Raw genomic sequence first — 25,493 nt, 5'->3', positions numbered from 1 at the left:
TCGTAAAAACAAACTGCTCAGAGTTCTCAGAGGTCAAGCTGGCTTTGCGGGCAGGTTTGCATTTGTGGAAGTACTGCACTTCCTCAAATGCAAAACAGCAAATTTGCATAAAATTTTTCACAAACACAAATCCGCAAAGGAACTCACACTTCCGCCATTGCGGAATTTGATGTTTGCAAAAGTGATTGCAGAAGTGCCCACCTTTGCTGTATTGTATTTTAGTTTGGTAACTAGCATCTCCTGCTTATGTTTTGCTCCCTTCTGGAACTCCCCAGTACAATGTGACCATAACAAAATGGAAGAGCCTCCAGACAGCTGTATATATAAGATACTAACTGCATTGATTCCATGGTTATAGCACATAATTGCTACTGCGCCTAGTGCTTGATGACAAAATTTTGCAATTACGAAAACACAATGCATAATGGAATTACCCTAATTGGTACTGGGCACCCTGCTTGTAAATCCAAATTTTCACTTTTACAACAGCTTAGACCCACTAAATACACGTACATACTGTTATGGTAAGTATCAGAAACACTCCTAAGCATGGTTAGGTTAATAGAAAATGATGAAAAGGGCACAGTATGGACAAAACATGTTCCAGATAGAGATCTGAAATGGGCTTGAAGTGAGAGGTTCTGAGGCAAGGGGTAGAGAGTTGGTGGTCTCCACTACCTGGGATTAAATCCTTGAGTAGGGCCGCATTTTTGAATCCCTTAAAGCCACTTGTCGCCCTGTCCCCCTCCATTTCACTGCCCTGCTCCCAACTCATCCCCCACTCTCTCATATACCTCTCTACCCATCCCTCCGTCTCATCCTCGGCCCCCCCCTCCCTCTTCCGCCCTCCACCTCACTCACATACACTCTTTTCATCAGTCTCTCACCCTCCATCCTCTCCACATGGGCAAACCACCTCAGTGTGTTCCTCATAACTCGTCCTGTCACATCCGCATCCACACCACAATGCTCCTTTGTATCCTCATTCGTCAGCCTGTCTCTTCATGTGACTCCACAGGCTCCTCTTAATTAACTCATTTCCACTGCTTTCACTCTAGACTTGTGTCCTTGCAACAACGTCCAAGCTTCACTTCCATACGTTAGAGTTGGTATCACAATACTGTCATGTAGTAACTTTTTCACTTCCATGCTCACTTCCCTGTTTCTTATCACTGCTTTCAAAGAACCAGCAACCTTTCTTCCCTGCTGTACCCTTTCAAGCACTTCACCCTCCAGACCTCCATCCTTACTCATCACACTATGCAAATACTTAAACGTACTCACATTTTCCAATTCCTCACCATCCAACCTCGCTGTACATTCACTGACTTCACCTCTCTCAAAGACCATCACTTTACTTTTCCCTACATTCATCTTTAGATTCCATTTCTTACACACTCTCCCAAACTCATCCACCAAGCCTTGAAGCTCCCCTTCGTCTTTACTCAACAACACAGTATCATCTGCAAACAACAGAACAGGGAGTTTCCAAACACTATCCTCTCTCACCAGGGCCACTCCAACATCCACTACCCTACCTTGTACCTCTTTTATTACCCCATCCATGTACAGATTGAACAACTATGGAGACATGACACATCCCTGTTTCAACCCAACCTTCAAAGAGAAATATTCACTTAGTTCACCATCCACACACACTGCAGCTTTAGCACCATCATATTTACTCTTCACAGCATTCAACAACTTCCCATCTACTCCATATATTCTTAATACTTTCCACAATCCTTGCCTATCCACCCTGTCATATGCTTTCTCCAAATCCATTAAAGCCGCATACAACTTCTTTCCCTTCTCTAGAAACTTTTCTGCTAAAGATCTAAGAATGAATATCTGATCTACACAACCTCTTCCCTTCCTAAAGCCTCCATGTTCTTCTCCAACTAATTTCTCTGTTCTTTCTCTAACACTGTCAATAAGTATCCTACCATACACTTTTCCTATTATACTAAGAAGACAAATGCCCCTATGATGATGATGTATATAATAATATAATTAATTGTACGGTCTCCAGCAAAAATAGAGCAACTGACTCGATGACCAGGTTGGTATATGTGGCACCACCGCATTCCCAGTTCCAACCCCTCCCCCCCTCTCTCGTTCTTATTCATTCGTCTACCCTTCACCCTTCTGACATCCAACGGGAAGAGAGTAAGATCTGCTTGCATTGTCTCAACCACTCTTCCATCATCCTGTTGTCCTGGGAATTAGTGGTTTTGTTATGATAATGAAAAAAAAAAAAAACATATTGTCACTCCATAGTATAGTTATTTCTACACCATGATCTGAATGCAGGGTGAAAATAGTAATATATTCGTATGATAGGAAGGTCTGTAATCATACAAATTATCATTCTGACAGTTGTATTCAGTCAGTGTGTAACGTTAAACAGTCGGAAGCTATAAGTAGACGTTTGTTGTGGACGGTGGTGTGCTCGTTCTTTTACCCGACGTAATCACTGTTACTTTACAAACCTCGTTATCAGTCAGTACCATTAGTTACTACTGATGCCTCATGTGTAATAATAGCAAAGTGTTGCTGATACATAAAACACATGATCAGTAATATCTTGCTTAATACATGTTATTGGATAACGTTGGGCAACAGGGACTGGATAACAGCTTGTCTGGTGGTTAAACTGCCTAAGCTGGTCAAGCTGAGGCCAAGACGTGGTTGCTGGCATTACCAAAGGTCAGTCAGTATTTTTAAACACCATTCATTATTGCTGATGGTAGTATAAGTATCAAGGTCAATTTCATACACGGGACAGCCAACAGTAGAGTGAGCCGCGTGGTGTGCTGACCCGATGCACACCATACAACCAGGGCAACTGCCTACCAGGCCATGGCCTCTCGCAGGCCCTCCAGACTTCCAGAGGGGAATAAATATATGCTTTGGGCGTCCAAATAACTGCCATCACCCATCAGGCCAAAATTTCACTGGAAAATAACAGAAAAAAGAGATCTATATGTTGCAGACCAACAGTCTGCATTGCCTACCAGGCCACAGCATGGTTAATCCGGCAATGCATATAACCAATGTCCTCCACCCCCTGCCTCAGCCACTTATCGCCACTCACTGAACCAAGAGACCTACCACCACCTGATAACAATATCAGGAATATAACCTTGCCTTATATAATTATAACTGTAATAGGGTGTAATTTGCGATTCACACGTTTATAACACGACGTATTTCGAAAAAGGTAACCAGTAACTAAATTGGCCAGACGGATGAACATAGTAGCCAAACAAACTTGTCTCGATTGCTGCTTCAGCTAAGCAACATTATCATGCCATACAACAGATAATTCAGTTTATTCGTTTTCAACGAGATCGTTTTCAACAAAGGTTTGACAAGTTACAGTTCACACCGGTCAGTGTTACTTGTAGCAACATAATGGGCGTAGCGGTCTGTTATTTGCTCTTCAACTTGTGTCCCATGTCTGTTACTACTTTTCTCTGTCCCTGTGTGGCCATGGTTTTTCCCATTAACTGTCGTCAGCCGAAATGTCAATTGCCTCAGAGAGGGAAGGCTGTTAAAATGGACAAGCGGTTTTGGTTATGCAAATATTTAATAAGGAAGACTAACTGAGTACCGGTATTTATGAACACATTTTAAAATGATATGAAACAATGGTGTCAGACATTGGATTTATATGATAATGGAATGTTGTTGGTAACTGGGGGAGTGATAAAGTGACCCTGTCAACATTGAGTAGGACCACCTACCATCTTTGCTATTGCCCTGTTCCAGTTGCCCTACAATAACTTCTTGTATGGTGACAACATTGAATGTTTTACTAGAGATCTGGTGTTTTAGCCTGACTTACCCTGCAGAGTTAAAGGCTACGTTCAAACTAATGTACTGTATTATAATCCGCAATTGCACTGCATATCTGATTGAATTACATTTAGAAAATAAGGTCTTACTGTGTACTGATCATTAAATGCTTGTTTGCCATATTGTTAAACTATAAATATCACCATTATATGGCGCAGTCGACAATATTGTAATGCACACTTCATGGTTAAAATACGTGCCTCCACCGCCGGACCTGCCACCCCCCACCCCGCTGCAGAGCCGCAGCCTTATCCCTGCCCCAGGAGGACACCACGGCGGGCCAGGTCAATGCGAGACTGGCCCAGAGCGAGAAGGGCGCCGGGGCGCCCCTACCTTGAGTTCCCCTTCCCCTCAACCTACCCAACTGCGACAATGCAGGAATGAGAGACGACCTCACGGACGGAGCAGCCCTCACCAGGATCGGGGTGGGACTGCTCGAGATACAGTCCCAAGCAACACCGCAGTAACGGCCATCGTATGTACCGGTGAGAGAGTGGCCACCGTACACCCCTCAGTTGCTTCCCCCTGTAGCTCCGCGGTAACGGCCACTGTACGTACCGGGGAGGGAGCGGCCACCGTACGCCTCACAGCTACGGCCACATCTGAAGACCGCCTTGATGTGCTAGCTATTGAGCACACACCAACAGGCGAAGGCAGGAGAAGTGGAACCGCGACAACAGCCACCGTACATGTCAGGGAGGGATCAGCCACCGTATGTCCCTCATCCACCTCCTCCTCCTCCTACAGGAGTAGCTCCGCGGTAACGGCCACTGTATGTACCGGAGAGGGAGCGGCCACCGTACACCCCTCAGCTACTTCCCGTTGGGCAGGCAGAGCTGCGACAACGGCCACCGTATGTTTCAGGGAGGGAATGGCCACCATACGTCCCTCATCTGCCTCTTCCTCCTTCGGGAGCAGCACCGCGGTAACAGCCACTGTACGTCCTTCTGCTGCTGCCCTTAGAGACTGTGGAACCGCAACAATGGCCACCGTACGTGTTGGGGAAGGAGCGGCCACCGTACGCCCTGCGTCTGCAGTCTCGAGGGTTCTCCCGGAGGGGAAGGTCCCTTGCGCAGCTGGCTCACTACCTCTCAGCTGCGTGGGACGCCCTCTGTTCTCTCCCTCCACGTGTGGTTCCCCGGAGGTGCTTCTGTTCCAGGAGTGGTGGCGAGGTCCTGTTCCTGCCCTGCAGCCGGCCCCTGATGGACGCCCGGCAGAAGAGGTGCCGCAGTCTGCTACGATCGCCTACAGAGTGGGGCGTGTGACGGCGCCCCACTCTGTAGGCGACCGCAGCACCCAGCCTCCCAGGGCCAGCCAGCGGACCCCAAGGTGGGACCGCTCAGGCCCCACTCCCCGTCGGCCCTCTGCCTGGAGTAAAAGGCGGCAGGCCCGCCTCCTGAAGCTGTTGGCCCCAGTTCCAAGGGCCACCTATCGGGTTGAGACCGTCAGACAGAAGGGCCTCCCTGCACCCCAGCTACGAAACAGGCCCAGGCAGTGACGCCCCAGAGAGCTGTGCATTGTCTCCTGCAGGAGAGCTCTCCCAAGGGGCCCCCTCCCACGCCCGGGCACCACCTCCGCTAACCCCAGGCACATGTGGCCTAGTGATGACATCCCCCCACCTCTCAAGTCGTGTCAGAAACTAAGTGAATGTGACAGTAGTGAAAGTGACAGTAAAACAGCAACAATATAATAGAAAGTGATGATCAGTGCATATAAACACAAGGGCAGAAACCAATGGTCAGTGAACACAGATAGTGAGGCGAATGTGATATGCCAAAGTACTGTGTCTGTACCCAAGCCCTACGGAACCAGGGAAACGTATCAGTGTCGCCCTGAGATTAACTAAGACCAGTCAGTAAAGACAGAACCAGTAAACAGTGTCGCCACGGCTAAGTGATGTTCCCGTGTGCCGCAACTCAGGTACAGCCATTGCTCCCATGTAATGTGTACGAGTATGGTAATACTGACCAACCTGACACTTCACTCCATCCACGTATAGTATATCCTGTCGAGTATATTAAATGACAATTGTGCCTTAGCTCCAACACCTACTGTACACTGTGCCCTAGTAACCTGTAATATCTGTGTGTGTTGATGTAGTTGTATTTTGCCCCTGACATCATTACTGTGCTTGTGGGCACATTATACCTGTAATAACAACTCTGTCACCCTGTCCATTCTATATCCAGTGTATCTTTGTTCTTGTATTGTAAGGAGTTCGAATTAAGACAGTAGATGTGATAAGGTATACTGCTGAGTTTTTATGTCCTGTTCCTTTGTGAGTGCTTTACTTCCTGTCTAGAAAGAGGACCCCGCTCAGTTGCGGGCATTTTTAGGACGAGAGGTTGGACTAAAAACACCCAGCATAACAATGGTGAAAATAAAGACGTTTTTATGATCATTGGTGGAAAACACACACACACACACAGACACACTATCCACCCCGGGCAGAGCCATCTCCCTCTCCTCATGCCCCCACTACAATGTGTGACGGCCAGCTACCCACCCACCCACCACCACACACACAGCACCGACCACTACTAACATCTACATATACAGTAGCTTCCTACTGTTTAATGTTACACACTGATTGGATATAACCATCAACATGATAAATTATATGTTTACATACCTCACTATCATACGAATACATTACTGTTTTATATCACCCTGCATTCAGATCGTGGTTTATAAATATACTGTGGAGTAAAACACTGTGTAATGTGTTTTTAATCGTTATTGTAACAAAACCATCACTTCCCAAGACAGATGGATAATGGAAGAGTGGTTTTGACAATGCGAGTAGACCTTACTCTCTTGCCATTGGATGTGGGGAGGGTGAAGGGTAGACGAATGAATGGAAACGAGGGAGAGGGCGGGAGGGGTTGAAATTGGGGGTGAGGCGGTGCCACATATACCAACCTGCTCATCGAGCCGGTCGCTCTATTTTTGCTGGAGACTGTACCTGTATATATCATTGCACCATATTTTGAGACAGGATTTCCAGTTGCTTAATACAATATTATGTATTATTATTTCCAGGTAAAACCATGTACTATATTGGGAAAACAGGGAAGGAGAAACGCTTGGTCTTGTACACAAATGATGAGAAGAATAAAGTGTTTGAAGAATGTCATATTATGAGCAAAACAGGGGAGCACTGTGGTAAGTTCATGTGTAGGGCAGCTCTAATGTTACAATGTGCATCATTACATTCAGAAGAAATGTTATATACTTGCATGATTTATATTCATGTTTCAAAAAATTTGGTACAGTCAGAATGCCCCATTTGGACTGATTGTCTGACTGTGCACCTATCATGATCCCCAAGAAATTGATCCTTAAGAGAGGACTGGAGGTTTACTGATTATTTGATGCCATCAAGGAAAGTAGGCTGGTCTTCTCACTCTGAATGTACTGAATTATGTTATCCTTGACTTGAGGTCGCTGCACCTGGAAGGGGTATGTGGGGTTGACTTTTTTTCTCCATTAAATTAATTATGCCTGAGTCTGAAATTTTTGCTGCTTTTAGAAATGCTAGATGTACCAAGCTTTGGAGATACATTATCACTTTAATGAATATATCCATTTGTTTTGTAATTTTCTTTAATTACCATTATCAGCTGAAACAATTTTTGTTATATATATATGTATATATATATATTAATTAGCAGCTCAGTGAATTTTGCTACTGTACATTATGTAATAATAAAACTAGTTCTTCTTGAAATCATAGTAGCTGGTCTCTTCCTTTTTTATCAATCTGTCCACTGATCAGTGTCTGTTTGTTGTAACTGCCTACCATTGTGAATACTGTATCTGAAACAAGTTCTCCACTCCTTGTACTCTTTTATAGCTAATGATGATGTCCATACCATTGCAGGTCGGACTAAGACATTGCGACGTCTCACAGAGAAGTACTATTGGACCAGCATGGTTGAGGATATTGTTGCCTTGGTGCGTCATTTGAGATACTGTACTAGATCTTGTTTCACTCAGCTCCATCTCATTCATCAACAAGAGTTCAATTTTCAGGACTGTAATATGAATGCAGTATTTCTTTTCACTGGAACCAACACAAAATTCAACTCATGCATAGCCCACTCTGCTTATTCTTATACCAGACCTCACACTATGCATATGCTCAACTTTTAAGCCATATTCTCTTCCATATACCTCAGGAGATATAGGGGTGAGGTTAGTCACTGACTTGATAAATATGATTGTATATGAGTGTGTTGTCTCAGATGATTGGTTGAAGAGTGTAATTGTAAATGTGTATAAAGAGAAGGGTGATGCCCTGGAAAGAGGAAATTATGGAGGTATAAAGCTCTTACGGCCGTATGCTTAAAGCTAATGTAGGGCCTTTCCTAAGGGCCCTATATCAAAACGGTATGCTAAAAGTTTAAGTAGGGAAAGACTTCCCTCAATATGTAGGGGTTGTTCCAACTTTTTTTAAGGGGAGGAATGCTTGGCTTTTGCAAACCCTACATTTAACTTCGTAACAAAGTAACTCTGTACCTCCAGAAGGCATAGAATAATGTAAATACTTTATGTAAAAAATATTTTAACTTGCTAAAAGTGCAATGCAAACATACACGGGAACTGAACCGTTGGTTATTAAAACACACGGGCTATACCTTACCGAGTAGTAGGTCAAACTCAGGCCTGTCTTTGCCCTGGCGGTGACACGCACTGTCATTTTTATTTTTTAAAGAGTAGTTAACAGTACGCGAGAACCTAAAAGTGACATGTGTAAACCAGTTTTATACGTTACCCATGTGTTTTAACTGAATAAAGAACTTTCAGTCAATGCTAAAGGTAATAATATACGTTAATATATGTAACGAGAAAGGTACTGTTCGTCGCTCATAGGCCAAACTATGAAGCGTCGTGCCAGCATTGATCATCTTCGCATTTTAATCTCAGGCACTGCAAACTGTTTTTCATTTTCTTATAATACCATTTTTAGTTATTTATCAGCAGCATTCTATTCATAATTCTTGGTAATCGTTAAGGTGACATAGGACCACCATATTTTGCATTTTTTTCTTTGCTTTAGCCTTTCATTGAATTCTTCAAGTACTCTTGAATTGTGTTTTCAAGTTACAGTGTTTTTCTTTTTTTTTAAATGTAAAAAGTGCTTTAAAAAGCGGTGTTTGTTCATGGACAGTCACTATATTGCGGTGCACGAAGACAGATGGACGCCATCTTAGAGTGCCAAATATGATCGAAATTACCCTTGCAGGCCTACTTGAACAAACCTAACCTAAACTTTTGTAACAACCCAACCTTATTTCTCCTAACGTTACCTAACCTATTTGAGACTAATCTAACCAATTTTATGCTAACCTAACCAAACTTATCCTAACCTGTGCGCGAAGACTGACAAACGCCATCTTAGAACGCTCTTTGTCAGCGAAATTGCCCTTTATCAGTGCTCATTTACCCAAACCTAACATAAATTTTCGTAATTCAACCCAGCCTTATATATCCTAACTTGTTTTAAGCTAACCTAACAAGTTTTTAGGTAACGTAACCAAATTTATCCTAACCTAATCTGACCTATCTCCAGCGCTAACTATCATATTTACAACATAAGTATTGATTGAAAAGTTTATTACTATAATAGTATATAAAGTATACATACAAATAAGTGCTGATATATAAAAAAATGACGGGAAATTATTTTGTTATGGTGCTGATTGACATCGTCTGGACAAAGAATAGTCACAGGGACTCCCACGGGAGCACTTCCGATGTACCAACTGGTCACGCAGGGCTACCAACTGCCCCCTTTCCCTAAATGTTCTCTTAGCATACCGTGTAAAAATTGAGGGCTTGCTTTTGCTTTCCTTAGTGTGTAAAGTAGGGACCAATGTAGGGCCTCTCCATATGTGTTTAAGCATACGGCTGTTAGACCAGATAATGAAGGTAATGGAGAGAGTTCTAGGAGGTATGATTAGAGAAAGAGTGAATATTGATGAGATGCAGTTTGGGTTTATGCCAGGCAGGGGGACCACTGATGCCATATTCATTGTTCGACAGCTTCAGGAAAAATATACTGGGAAGAAAAGGGATCTGTATTTTGTTTTTGTTGATTTGGAAAAGGCCTTTGACAGAGTCCCTAGAGAGGTGGTGAAGTGGCCAATGAGAAAGCTTGGCTTGGAGGAGTGGCTGGTTAGGGTGGTTATGGCTATGTGTGTGGGTGCTCACACCCAGGTAAGAGTGAATGGAGATTTGAGTGATGAGTTTTCCGTGAATATTGGTGTGCATCAGGGGTCAGTTTTGAGCCCCTTGTTGTTTATCATGGTACTTGAAGCCCTCTCACAGGACATCAGAAACGGACTCCCGTGGGAGATGTTTTATGCTGATGATTTGGTGTCGAGTGCAGAGAACGAAAGGGAGGCGGAGGAAAGATTTAGGAAGTGGAGAGATGGTATGGGGCACAAGCGCTCAAGGGTAATTGCAGATAAAACAAAAGTGATGATATCTAGGGTTGGTGGCGGTACTGTCAAAGACGAGGGAGAGTGGCCATGCACAGTTTGCCACAAGCGCATGGGAAGTAATTCCATCTTGTGTAGTGTTTGTGCTAAATGGGTGCACAAGAGATGTAGTGGTATCAGAGGTAGATTGCAAGATAATGCTGATTTCATGTGTGTGGTGTGTCTTGGAAAGCAGGTGAAGATTGTCAGGCATGAAAGGATTGAACTTGCTGGTGAGTCTCTTTGAGTGTGTGGAAGAGTTTTGTTATTTGGGAGACATGTTGTGTGCTGTAGGTGGGGCTGGAGCTAGCTCTGTTGCTAGGGTGAGAAATGGTTGGAAGAAGTTCAGGAAGCTGTTGCCTCTCCTGACATTGAGAGGACTCTCCCTACATGCTAAGGGGTCTTTGTATGCAGCATGTGTTAGAAGTGTAATGCTGTATGGTAGTGAAACCTGGGCAGTAAAGGAGGAGGATATTCGCAGGCTCAGATATACAGAAATGACAATAATTAGGTGGATGTGCAGTGCGTCCCAGTGTGCAAGGCGTGGGGAGGCTGGGTTTACGATCGAAGAGTTGAGAGGTAGGATGGGACTGGAGTGTATTGGTGTTGTGATGAGGAGAGGTAGATTGAGATGGTTTGGGCATGTGGAGAGGATGGGGGATGATAATTGGGTGCAGAAGGTGAGAAGTGTTAATATTGGGGGTGGGGTTGTGAGGGGTAGACTGAGAAAGATGTGGGACGAGGCCATTAAGTGTGCCCTCAGGGTTAAGGGACTGAACAGGGAGACTGCAATAGATTATGCAACTTGGAGAGCCGCCATTAGGTGACCAAGGCGGATGCATGCAAGCATGTTGGAGCCTGCAAAAACGAAAACGAAAACAAAACGATTCTCTTCCATAGACCATTCCGTAAAATTAAAAAATAAATAAATAAAAATGCATGGTTAGGCAGAGGAATTCTGAAATTCATCCAGTTTCATATACCAATGTAAATGATTCAGTGGCCAGAATAACTACTGTATATTGCTGTCTTATGTATTTTATTATGTGTTACATTGTTAAATCCACTGTACCTCCTCTTGGTTCCCCAGTTTCCCTCCATTTTTACTATTTTTCCTTATGAGAGTTCTTCAACCTCATTAACTTAGTTGTAATTTGTGTTGTGTGAAATATTTGCTGTAAAATTTTAGTCGTAATTTTATTATATCCAGTACCGTATTTTTAAATATATACCCATGTTAAATGATGCTTTTAATATTTTATGTAGGTCTGTGCATAGGTTAATGAAATGTAAATTTTTAGATTGTTCGTTGCAAGACATGTGAGTTCAGCAAGATGAATCGATCAAACCAGCGTTTTGTTCGAGTAACAGAGCCATGGGAGGTTAGTTGTATTTGGTTTATTGTTACGTAAACTTATGTAGTGCTGCTTTAGGTGTCTGTCCTTTCCTGTCTTCCATCCTTCCTCTTCTGTTCTTCTTCTGCCAACGGGTGACTACACTCCCTCTTCTTTCAGTCTGTCCTTCATTCTATCCTCTTCCTTCTGCCAGTGGGTGACTCTACACTGAGTGACAAGCCAAATGGTTTCCTGTACACTAGTAAACCATTTACTATGCTGGGTGGTTACCATATAACCTAGTCATGGCACCTGGTGGTTTAGTGGGTAAATAAGGTGCTCCAATTGGATTGAGCTTGTGTAGGTTTATATCCAAGGGGTGGTTGGGATTTATTGCTCATGTAATGCCACTCAGGGATGTGTGAGGCTGGTTACTCTCATCTTAAATGTCAGGACCAACTTACCCTACCCCTGGGTTCCTACGCTCCTCTGTGGGGCAACATAGGATTGGATGATGGGTGGATGGATGGTTATGTGATCTTCATGGTAATAACAAGTTTTTCCTCTAGGGATTGAGGTGAAACAGAGTAACCTACATGCTCTCCATTATTTATTTAAGGTGGCTGAGAGGAGCAGGAGTTGGGGTACTGCTCTCCCCTCCCCCCCCCTCCCCATTTACACTGGCATAAGAATGTGGCAGCGTCACAGCCCACCACTTGTATTCCAAGCAGCCAGTTACCTTTAGTGACACTAAAGGGGAGAAATTGTTCTAATCTCTAGGAGCTTCCTCACCCCAGAGAGATCAAATCCCCAAACCATGTGAAAATGGGAAGTTGTTTTTTGGCGATGATAATATGTCAGGAAGGCTGGACCATCACACCACCATCACTGCTACCACTGCCACCACCACCAGAGGACGGAGTAAGATTGGATATAGAAGCAAAAGAGAAAGTACGAGTGTGAGAGAGCAGTTAATTTAAGCATCGTGCAAGCCTTCAGAATCGTGGACTGTATCACAGACGTAACCATTCACTGTAGTCTTAATAGTAGATTGGGTGACGGATGGATGTTGGATCAGCCCCAGTCTGTCTGGTTGAGCAGACCTATCAACTGCTGGCAAACAGTTGACCCTGTAGTGCTGGCCTGTGCGGTGAACTGATGTTCCCTTGTGGTGAACAGTTCCTTGACATGGGGAAGTGCATGAAGGTTTGGTTCCTGGATGGATTCCTTATTTGTCTTCAGCCAGTTAACAGGGGCACAGTAGCAGGTTCCACATCACCCCTTTATGTGGTTTTATGGTTACCACTCAACATTATAAATGGTTTCCTAGGTTACAGGATACCATCTGCTGGAAATTGGTAATTGTGTTACTACCTGAATGAAGAAGCAATCATTAGCAGACTTGGTTATTGAAGATCCTTTTATGTAACTTGGAAAAGGTCTTAAACCATTCAGTGGTAGTGGATACTAGCCTCACTATATGGTAGCAGAGTCATTTAAGTGATGTGTCCTCTTCTAATGGACGTGGGTTCAAATCCCAGCTGAGGAATAGAACAATTGAAGGATTTGAAATTCATTAACAGGCTTTAATGATCTACCATAAAAACACCTCAGCTAATACTAATACAGTACACCAGTCTTGTATGAGACACCCTAGCATGTATTCAGTATTGATTAGCACTAAATTGATGACATGAAGAGGTGTATGGTACATTCAAGGACTGCTGGGCCTTGGGAGCAGGCTATTAAGCCTATGTCAAGAGTCAGACACATAAAAAAAGAATACTAGGTAACTTATCTATTAACCCTCATTACCAATCAAAGCAGGCTGCATCCAACTGCGAGCGAATACTAGGCACATAGTCCTGGGCATCCAAGACCACTTACTGAGAGACTCCCCTTGTCACTGCGCTGTTCCCGTGCAGTCGATAGTACATAAACAATTTATTCTCACACCCTTATGCTTTTATAATCATAATTTTTTTTCTCTTAGAAATGTGGTTAATGTTACTGAGAAAAAGTTATAAGGAATTTATTTGGCTACATTTTGGTGTATAAAGAATTACTTTTGGTCAGTTAGGGCCGATTTTACGGAGTGTGAAGGGAAATACCTTATGCTCAGACAAGGCTTGTAGCACACTGACTGTGGCACACTGGGTGCGGAGTGGGTTGAGCATAGCAGATGAATACATGGGGACACAAGTAGTGCTTTGTTCTTGCCCAGAAATGGATGCAAAATCATTCCATAACCAAAAAAACAGGGGCCATTTCGTTCGACGTAACCAACGTCGAATAGTAACGAGTGGTTGAAATGTGCGCAGACACAGCCTGCGTCAGCTGGTAACGAGTGCATGAAATTTGCACCGCACCCATAAACGCCCAGGGGTTAATGCTTACTTATGTGCATGACAGGATTAGGTTGTAGAATCATTCCATTGGAAGATCATCAGTGAATTGGAATGAAATGGATCTGGACAGCCTGTGGAATGCATATAGGGATTGCTTAGTTAGAAATGCTAAAGCAGTGTGTGATGTGGCAAGAGTAACAACAATGAAGGAAGGTACGGCATGGTGGGATGAAGAGGTTAAGAGAGCAGAGGAAGAAAAGAGGAAGAAGTGGCTAGATTGGTTACAGGACAAGGTTTCAATTGAAATAACTGAATATATTGAGAGCAAGAAGCATGTAAAGAGACAAGTAAAGAGGAAAAAGAAGGAGGTAAATGATCATCTAGGAAGAAAAATAAATGCAAACCATTCTGAAAATAGGAAGTTATTCTGGAAAGAGGTGCAGAAATATAGAAGTGAAATTGGAAAGAAATGTGAAGATGTGAAGGATGTAGGTGGTAGATTATTAACCCATGGGGATGAAGTAAGGACCAGATGGAAAAATTATTTTGAAAGCCTGATGAATGGGAACAGAGAGTGAAGAGCAGCTGTAAATATGATTGGTTTTGGGGGTGTGCAGAGAAAGAATGCAGTGTCAGAAAACATGACACTCACACAGGTGAAGAGTGCTGTGAAGCGGCTGAAAAATGGGAAAGAAGCTGCGGTTGATGAGGTGTATGCAGAGATGATTAAGTGTAGTGGAGAGAGCGGAATGAAGTGCTTGTTGGGGATGTGTAAGAAAGCATGGATGAATGAAACTGTGCCAGCAGTGATTGTACTCCTGTGCAAAAATAAAGGTGTGGGAAGTGCGTGCAAGAATTATCGTGGCATAAATTTATTGAGTGTGATAGGGAAGGTATATGGAAGAATTATTATAGAGTAAGTAAGGGAGATATCAGAAGTCCTAGTGAGTGATGAATAGGGTGGCTTTTAGGAGTGGCAGAGGATGTGTGGATCAAATATTTGCAGTGAGACAGATAGTGGAGAAGGCTTGTGAGACGGACTATAAGGCGTATGTGGCATTCATGGATCTGGAAAAAGCATATGACAGAGTAGACAGAGAAGGATTGCGGAAGGTTTTGTGCATGTACGGTGTAGATGGTAAGCTACTAGGTTCCATCAAGAGTTTTTATGATAGTAGTGCAGCATGTGTCAGGGTTAATGGGCATCTAAGTAAATGGTTCACAGTCGGTGTGGGCATGTGACAAGGTTGTGTGATGTCCCCATGGTTGTTCTATATATATATATGGATGGGGTGATGAGAGCAGTAAAAACACGAGTAATTGAGAGAGGGATGGCGTTGGTAATGAATGGTGATGGATGGAATATCTCAAATATGTTGTATGCTGATGATGCAGTACTACTTGCAGATACCGGACAAGAACTTGGTAGACTAGTGCAGAGTTCTGCTGATGTCTGTGAGTGTCGTGCCTTGAGAGTAAACTTAGAAAAGAGTAAAGTGATGGTTATTGAGAGAGAAGGTGACTCCCAGTGCAAGATGACAGTGAATGGAGAGAGACTGGAAATGGTGAGGGAGTTCAAATACCTGGATACAGTGATAGAAAATAGAGGAAAATGTGCAAAAGAAGTGGAAAGTAGAGTGACACAAGGAAGGAAAGTAGCTGGTGCATTGAAGGCCTTGATAAGAAGCAGAGACTTGAGTGTTGCAGCTGCACGAGACTTACATGAGGGTGTGTTAATGCCAACTTTAACATATGGATGTGAGACTATGGTGTGCCATGAAAATGAAAAGTCAGGAGTGAGAGCAGTGGAGATGGGACTGCTGGTGAATGTATGTGGAGTACAGAGAGTGGATAGGATACAAAATAATGTGATTTGTGAAAGATGTGGAGTGAGGAAGTCTGTGGACACCAGAATCGAAGAGAGTGTACTGAGATGGTATGGTCTTGTGGAGAGAATGGATGACAATAGAGTGGTGAGAAAGGTATATCTGAGTGAATTTGAAGGAGGGTGGGGGTGAGATAGGCCAAGGAGAAGGTGCAGGATAGGGTGGATGAGTGTGTGGGGAAGAGAGGTTTGGAAGTTGGTGAGGCTAGGGGACTGACAAGAGATCGAGCTGACTGGATGAATATTGTGAGAAGTGCATGATCAGGGATTTGGCACCCCTTTTTAACATGATAGCACCCGGATTGACTCTTATTGGATATGTTTATGTGAAGCTACAGAACGTGGTAAAAGTTTTTGGCGTATCAGATAGAGCCAGGATTCCAGGGGCTTGAATGATGAGTGAATGGAAGCGTGGCTGATTGTACTGGGCAAATTTGGGCTGTCTGGACATTGCTACTCCTCACTTTGCCCTAGGGTGAGAAAGGAAGTCTGGGTGATGATGATGATGGAAGATCATCACCATCTTTATCCCAACATCATTTTCTGTGAAGCTGCTCTCTTAGGATGTTGTTTAAGGAGTATTCATCTGATGTACCAAATATAATTTTCTGTGTCCATATTCTCAGAAATATTTTTAAAAATTGGTTATAGCACAGGTGTTGGGAGATGACTTTGTCATGTCTCTACACTGATTCAAGCAAAAGAGTTCCTCTCATCCTTTCCTGCCCATTTTACTTACCTGTTGCAACATGCAGGGTCTGGGTATAATAATTATGTTCTTTCTCCCTGTCATCAGTGTAAAACATAACTAAAAATTTCTCAGACATAGCAAGCAGTTAGCTGCAGTTGTTAGTATATTTGATTCTTGCCAGAATCAGAATGTACAAGCTGCATTCAGTGACTGTTTCAGTTGATTATATCAGTGTAAAATATGAATTTCCCTTTGTATGGTGCATTAAATATTAACCTTTTGGTGATATTGACAGGTTGTGAGTATTGACATCATTGGCCAGTTTGTAAGCTCGGAGCGTGGACATGTATTCCTGGCCATTATCATAGACATGCTGACCAAGTACACTATAGCTGTACCCTTGAGAGACACCACAGCAGTAGATATAACCAAAGCCATACAAACAGCTGTGTTCCAGCAAGGACCTCCTAGGAAGTTTGTGTCAGATCAGCATGAGGAGTTTATCAAGGAGGTATGTGTTTGATTCCTTACTGAGCTGTATGTCCTGATAATATGTTACAGATTGAAAAGGGGGTTGTAGGAGAATGAGGTGGCTGGGTATTAAAAAGAGAGAGAGAGAGAGAATCCTGTGGAAAGACAGAGCAGTAACTACATGCAATCTGAAGTTGACAAGGGGGTTATAACAGAGTGAGTTGGATGGGAAAGAAAGTAGTTGGTTGAGAATCAGACTGAAAGACAGAAGGGTAGATGTATGTAAAAGATAGAAAGACGGAATGGTAGATGTATGTAAAAGATAGAAAGACAGAATGGTAGATGTATGTAAAAGATAGACAGTGAGGTTATAATATGAGAGTGGGTTGGCTGGGAAAAGGGGGTAGGTTAAGAAGCAGGTGGAAGGACAGAGTTGTTGTTGATCATCCCCAGTCTGTCTGGGTGAGGAGACCCATCAGCTGCATGCAAGCAGCTGCCCCTGCAGGGCCATCCTGTGCAGTGAACTAATGTTTCCTTGTGGTTGACAATGCCTTACCATGGTGAGGCAAAGGGAATAGTGTGGGGGTTTGAATCCTGGATGACACCACTTTACATCCCTCCACTCTGTTAACAAAGGCTACTTTTCACCCTGTAATTTGGTTACATGGTTACCACCCAGCTCTGTAAATGGTTTCCTGGGTCACAGAAAACCATTAGGTTTGTCACTTGGTGTAGAGCACAGGTAGGTTGGGAAGCATGTGGAAGGACAGGGTAATAAATACATGTGAGAGATTGACAAAGAGGTTATCTGCCTGTGGACCAGACAACATAAGCAACATTCACCTTAAACACCTAGGACCACAAGGCATACAAGCACTCACCAACATATCAAACTACAGCTACTCACACAACATAATACCCAGCATCTGGAAGCATGGCAATATCATCACTATCCCTAAACCCAACAAAGACCCCACGTTACCCTCCTCACACCGCCCCATCACACTCCTCTGCGCCCCCTCTAAAGCCACTAAACGACTGTTACAACATCTAGTCACACCTCACATTCCCCTAGCCCAATCACAATATGGCTTTAGGCCACTACACTTCACAAACACCCTTCTTACAGACCTTACACAGAGAGTTTTTGATGGCATGAATTCAGCTAGGCCACCACACAGAATGCTCCTAGTCACACTAGACATTAGTAAAGCTTTTGATGCCATCCCCTGCCACAACCTCACAAACAAAATACTCAACACAAACATGCACAATAACACAAAAAGATGGCTGGCAAACTACTTAGCGGGCAGATGTGCACATGTAACATTTGCCGGTCAGTCTTCTAACATCAGAAACTTCACAAACGGCATCCCCCAAGGATCTGTTTTGTCCCCTACACTCTTTAACCTCTACATGCACGACATACCCACACCCCACACACCACAGATACACATGGCTTCCTATGCAGATGATATAACACTTACATGTATGCACCAAAACGCAAACACAGCTGCACACATCATTCAACCTTACCTCAACACACTACACGAATGGTTCACCACAAACAGGCTCAAAATAGCCCCAGCCAAACCTACAGTGACTCTTCTCACAAACTGGACAGCAGAACACAGTCACATCCCACACCTCACCATAAACAACACCCCCCTACCCAACACACACACACACACACGAAATCCTTTGTGTAACATACAATACATCAATGTCATTTAAACAACACATCACAAACATTAAAAATAAAATAACACCAAGACTCAGTGCTTTGAGATCACCTGCCTATACAACATTCGGACACAACAAAGAAATCACCACCACAGTATACAAACAATACATACTTTCAGTGATGAATTATGCAAGCCCTGCCTGGGCTTCTAACCTCACCAAAACACACTACAACACTCTACAGACCATACGGAACAAGGCCCTAAAAATAATCACAGGCTGCACAGTTACTACACCCGCAGACCACCTACAGCAAGAAACCAAAGTCCCCAAAGTCAAGGATCACCTAGACATGAGAGGCACCCAGTTTCTTGCTGCAACCTCCACAAACCCACAACATCCACTACAGTACATGGCAGCACATCCACCCACACCAAGGAACATCAGAACAACACCCAGCAAACGATACCATACACAAATACTTTCATCTCTCCCCCCTTGCCCACCTCAGACTAGCTTCCAGAAGCATATCCACACTCAGATCACTCGCCTCTCCATTCAGTCACTTAAAGACAACACACAGCTGCATGCACGGCCTCCTGACATCCACCCTTCTGAATCCTATCTTCCTCGTGAGGACAGGGTCCACCTGGCCAGGCTGAGATGTGTGCACCATCCAGCCCTCTTAAGCTACCAGAAGAGGCTGGATGACTCCGTTGCTGATGCCTGTCCAGAATGCAGCACAGCACCCCACACTATTAAGCACATTATGGAAGACTGCATTGCACACAATCACCTACGCCAACAACGCAACATACACTCTGTGAGAGCTCTGTGGGAAAGCCCGGTCTCGGCCATGGCCTTCCTAAAGGACTCAGGGCTGTTCGGCCAGGCTGCCTAGGGAACAACTACTACTGGCATCTGAGCCCCAGCCCCCCCACCACCACCCAGCCCCCTTCCCCCACCACCACCCCTCCACCTCGATACATCTATTACTCCCCATACATGAATTATCTCCCCACACCTGCTTGCATGGTTGATATGCTAAATCACATAGATTTTGTTTGTTTCAACTAGCCAAATTGGTTGTTACCGTAAATGATCTCCCAAGGTTCAGTGTACTTGTTGTGGGCCTTCTCCCCGATTAAAAAAATCTCCCCACACATACATTCACATATGTTTTCATAGTAGTTGGTCAAGAACAAACTAAAGTGCTCTACCTTGATGAGAAAAGATGGTTTTATCCAACCTCCATACCTACAAACCTTCTCCCAACAGGGTACTTTATCTCCCCAAAAGCAAGTAATCTCCCCACACCCCAAAACACTTGTTCTTGGGCTTGGTGTGACATATGATATTGCAATGACCTATTTCATTAGCAGAAATAGTTAGTTATCAAAGCTATGGGGGCTTTCGAAAATTATGGAGGGTAACGTTTTTTTTTTTTTTCAACCTTGTCCCTCAGTTGTGTGGTAACCATTAGGCCTAGGGGGGTGCCGATTGCACTGTCGGGTGTGTAAATTCTCCTTCTTTAGCCAGAACATATTGATTTTCCCCCTGGTAAAAATTGAAAAAACTCCCTTGAATTGCGGCTCCAGTGGCAGACAAGCCAGATCGAATTGCGGTATTTAGGGGTTAAGCAAAAACCCTAGAATTTAAATGCTTTCAGAGATTGGGATATTGGTTGCGTTGAAGGTAAAATAGGAATTAGGCAATATCTGTCCATTAGTTAACTGGATATATTTGGTTTTCCTAGCATTATATGAGACAAAGTTAGTTTGTCCCCATTCAATGATCATTGATAAGTCTTGATTCATGGAGATTCTTGTGCTGACTTGGGAGTTAAAGATACCTGATATCATTAATATGAATGAAGAACACAATTGAACCCAGGACTGATCCTTTTGGAACACTGCCATTAATTGAGTGGCAGTTGGACTGTACATCATCTGCCTCTACTCTTATCTTTCTTTTGTTGAGATTTCAAGAGATCAGTGGAACAAAAGATGATAGGCCATAGCAAGGGAGCTTGGATAGCAGGGAATGGTACCATGATTTGTCAGAGGTTTTAGAAGTATAAAGGGCTACTGCATGAATTTTTCCATGTTGGTCAGTTGACTGATGGATTGTATGAAAAGGAGTGAGAATGAGTATATCAACAGTGGATATTTCATAGCAAAAACCATACTATTTGTCGCAAATTAAGTTGTTGGATTCAGGATGTTTAAGAGTGTGCTTATTAACCCTGGATAGGCATAAGTCTTTTTTAGTAACGCCACAGGCATACCCGGGTATTATTCACCCGGCCCTGGAAGAAAAAAAAAAAATTGTTCTCCATCCATTCATCCATCATCTAATCCTGTGTTGTCCCATGAGGAGCGTAGTAGCCTCGGGCTACGCAAGTTGGTCCTGGCATTTAACCCATAGACATACCAATGATGACTTGGGTCATCATGCGTTTGTCAACCTCTGATGTCAGTATGATGACTCTGCCCGTCATCTGATGTAATCTCTAAAGAAATATTTAGGGAGTCGTCATTTTTGTTGGATGATGGGCTATAGTGGGCAGAGCTAAGCCTGCGGCAGCTGGTACGTGTGTGCTCACTTGGTTTGCTCGGCTCAGTGTGGCATGAGGTTCCTCACAGGTAGGATGTGCACCTCTTGACCTCCTGGCGAACACTTATGCTCCTTTTTCTCGCATATATATGCGGTGTTATTATTTAAGAAAATACAACATATAATACATTATTGGAAAGGAAATTTATTCTGCCACGTATTGAAGCAAAAAATATTATTATTTCTTGAATAGTTTTTTTTTGGTGAATATTTTTTTAAAGGACAGTGTAAAACTTTAGCATGTCAGCTAACTTCTACTCACTTTTTTTGCATTTTATTTTGTATACAGTAATATCTCGATATACTATACCTCTAGATGCGATACCCCAGCTTAACAATGGGGGTAGAAATTGCACCATACCCCTCCTAACGATGGCCAAACCCCGGTTTAACAATGGGTTTTGATTTTTCTAATCGATTTTGATGATATTTTAGAATAAAATTGTGTGTTTAGGTTGATTTATAAACTGCTTTTAGACTTAGATTAATGTGTTTTAGTCATAGGTGGGATGAACATTGTCATTTTGGGGTACAGTTTACTAAGCTTGGTTTTTTCCAGACGTATATTTGACAATATTCAGATTATGTTTGTTGGTTTAGATGAGTTATTTACAGGTGTTAGGCTTAGTTTTATTTTTAAATAAAATCACTTAGTGATGGCCAAGGTAGAGCTGCAAAGAAAGTGGTTGAGGAGGCGAAGGGGAAGACAGGAGGAAACAGCTCCTGTGAGAAGAGTGGAGAAATTGCAAGATACTGAGAAGAGGACAGAGTATAAGAGCATAGTGGAAGAAAGATTGGGAAGGTATGAGCTAGAGCAGATGGAAGGGGTGGAAGACGTATGTAAGATATTCACGGAAGAGATAAGCGCAGCGTGTGAGGTGGTTTGTGGAGTGAGGAGGAGATGCAAGGGTGTGCAAGGGACAGCATGGTGGAATGATGAGGTGAAACGAGCTGTGGAACAAAAGAAGAAGGCATATGGTGAATGGTTGGCGAGTAGAGGTAGGGGAGAAGATGAGAGAGAGAAGAGAGAGGTATATGTGAGCAGGAGAAGGGAGGTTAAGAGACTAGTGAAGGAGAGTAAGAAGAAAGTGGATGAAGAGTTTGGGAGGAATCTGAGTGTGAAATGGAGGGAGAGTAAGAAATTGTTTTGGAAGGAGGTAAAGAAAGTAAGGCAGTGTGAAAGGGGAAATAGTAGGGGAGTGAAAGATAGGAATAATAGATTGTTGGTGGAGAAGAGAGAGAAATTGAGGAGATGGAAGGAGCACTTTGAGGATTTGTTGAATGTAGAGAGTGAGAGCAGTGTGAGTATAAGTGGTTGGGGAATGGCTGGGAGAAGAAGAGATGAGAGGAGGGAGGAAGAGATCAGTAGGTCGGAAGTAGTGGAAGCGATGAAGAAGATTAAGCTGGGAAAGGCCCCAGGAATTGATGGAGTGTGTGGTGAAATGCTTAGGTATGGGGGTGAGATTGTTGTGGAGTGGATATGGAAGTTGTGTAGATTGGCTTGGGAAGAGGGAAAGGTTCCAGAGGACTGGAAATCAGGTATAATTGTTCCTCTGTACAAAGGAAAATGGGAGAGAGAAGTATGTGGTAACCATAGGGGTATTTGCCTTCTTAGTGTGACTGGTAAAATATATGGTAGAATACTCATTGATAGGGTTAGGCATATGACAGAGGAGCTAGTTGGAGAAGAACAAGGGGGATTTAGGAAGGGAAAAGGGTGTGTAGATCAGATATTTGTTCTAAGATGTTTAGTGGAGAAGTATCTAGAGAAGGGAAGGAAAGTGTACGCTGCCTTCATGGACTTGGAAAAAGCTTATGACAGAATAGATAGGAAAGGTATGTGGAAGGTATTAAGAATATATGGAGTGGAGGGGAAATTGTTGAGTGCTGTGAAGAGTATGTACGAGGGAGCTAGGGCTACGGTGCGAGTGGATGGTGAGCTGAGTGAGTTCTTTGATCTCAATGTGGGACTGAAACAGGGGTGTGTAATGTCTCCATGGCTGTTTAATATATATATGGATGGGGTCGTAAAGGAGGTACAAGGTAGGGCAGTGGATGTGGGGGTGGCCCTAATGATTGAGGGTGAGATTTGGAAGATTCCGGTGTTGCTGTTTGCTGATGATACAGTATTGTTGAGTGAAGATGAATGGGAGTTGCAAGGTTTGGTGAATGAATTTGGGACAGTGTGTAGGAGGAGGAAGCTGAAAGTTAATGTAAACAAAAGTAAAGTTATGGTGTTTGAGAGGAATGAAGTCACAGAGTGTGCAGTGAGGTTGGATGGTGATGATATGGAGAATGTGAGTGCATTCAAGTACTTGGGTAGTGTGATGAGTAAGGATGGAACTTTGGGGGATGAAGTACGTGAAAGGGTACAGCAGGGAAGGAAGGTTGTTGGCACACTGAAAGCAGTGATGAGAAATAGGGAGGTGAGTATGGAAGTTAAGAAGTCTCTGCATGATGGTATTGTGATCCCTACCCTGACGTATGGAAGCGAGGCGTGGACCTTGCAAGAGGGGAAGAAGTCAAGAGTGAGAGCAGTGGAAATGAGTTACTTGAGAGGAGCATGTGGAGTGACATGGAGGGACAGGTTGACGAATGAAGAAGTGAAGGAACGTTGTGGGGTAGATGTGGATGTGGTTGAAAAGATTAGGAGAAATACACTGAGGTGGTTTGGACATGTGGAGAGGATGGAGAGTGAAAGACTGACTAAGAGGGTGTATGTGGGTGAGGTGGAGGGAGGGAGAGGGAGGGGTAGACCGAGGATGAGGTGGAGGGATGGAGTTGAGAGGTATATGAGGGAGGGGGGGGTGAGTTGGGGGGAGGGGAGTCAAATGGTGGGTGACAGAGTGACTTGGAGGCGTTTTGTCTGCGGCCACCCTTTGCGGGATTAGGGCGTCGGGCTATAGATAGATAGATAGATAGGCTTAGTTTAGCTTCCCTGACAGCTGTTAGGCCATTTTGATTGCCTTTAAACCTGTTTTTGGGCTCATTTGGGTGGGTTTTGGACTTGGTTTGGGGGGGAAACCCAACTCTGGTAAATGGTCCACATTGAAATACATGTTAAAAGTAACCTGATATACGATACCCCGCCTAATGATGGGCATTTTACCTAACCATTTAGATCATTAAACCGGGGTATGCCTGTATATTGTCTTTTTGGGGCAATGTATGACAAAGCAAAATTCTTCATCTTCAAAATGAGGCCAAGTGGCCTATCTATGATGAATAGTAACTTTCCTATGAGTGTTAGAAGTGAAATATCTCTACGCGACTGTCCTGAAAGCTTTTGAGTGAGAGTTACTCGCACAGCCAGAATTTACACTCCTCCCTTTACGAGATAGAGTTAAGATGAGAGTGACCAGCCTCACTCAACCCTGAATGGCATTATGTGAGCAGTAATCCCCAACCATCCCTTGGATAGAAACCTGCACAGGGTCAATCAGATTGGGGTGCCTTAATTGCCCATTAAACCACCAGGCACCATAATCTGGTTTTATGGTTACCACCCAGCATAGTAAATGGTTTCTTGGTGTACAGGAAACCATTTGGTTTGTCACTCAGTGTAGAGTCATTCGTAGGCAGAAAGAAGAGGAAAGAAAGACAGAAGAGGAAGTGTAGAGTCACCCATTGGCAGAAGGAAGAGGAAAGAACGAAGGAAATAATGACAGAAAAAATTGTTCTAATAATATTTATTCATGAAACTTGGTATGAGTGTGGAAGAACCTCTCTTGTACACACTGATGTAAGTATTAAAGTAAATTTAATGAGAGGTAGCAACATGGAAGAAAAATCCTGAGATCATTTTTGGAAAGAAGCAATCATGTTAGAGAGCTGATGAGTAAAAAAATTCAGGAGTAGGGGCGCTCACCATCCACTCACTCGATGTAGTGCTGCTGTTGGGTGTCTGCCCTTTCCTTTCCTCCATCCTTCTTTCCTTCCATCTTCTTTTGTCTTCCTTTCCTTCATTCTTTTCTTGTCCTTCTGCCTGCGGGTAACTTTACACTCCCTCTTCTGTCTTTCCTTCATTCTTTCCTCTTCCTTCTTCCTGTACACCAGGAAACCATTTACTATGCTGGGTGGTAACCATATAACCAAATTTTGGCGCCTGGTGGTTTAATG

The 25,493-nt window shown here is 43.5% G+C and overlaps 1 protein-coding gene across 1 annotated transcript in view; it reads left to right on the top strand.

Moving 5' to 3' along the window:
- Positions 1-25,493, top strand: part of LOC145399543 (uncharacterized) — a 257,044-nt gene that overhangs the window by 209,492 nt on the left and 22,059 nt on the right. Inside the window, exons 33-36 of the mRNA XM_080272155.1 lie at positions 6,904-7,026; positions 7,745-7,818; positions 11,648-11,728; positions 16,900-17,115. Coding sequence (XP_080128281.1) covers positions 6,904-7,026; positions 7,745-7,818; positions 11,648-11,728; positions 16,900-17,115 — 494 coding nt within the window. The remainder of the gene's footprint in view (positions 1-6,903; positions 7,027-7,744; positions 7,819-11,647; positions 11,729-16,899; positions 17,116-25,493) is intronic.

The sequence above is a fragment of the Coenobita brevimanus genome, chromosome 1 (assembly GCF_032717465.1).
Source record: "Coenobita brevimanus isolate Jiangsu-jjx chromosome 1, ASM3271746v2, whole genome shotgun sequence".
In the NCBI taxonomy this organism is placed as follows: domain Eukaryota; kingdom Metazoa; phylum Arthropoda; class Malacostraca; order Decapoda; family Coenobitidae; genus Coenobita; species Coenobita brevimanus.
This window is presented reverse-complemented; position numbering and strand designations above follow the sequence as displayed.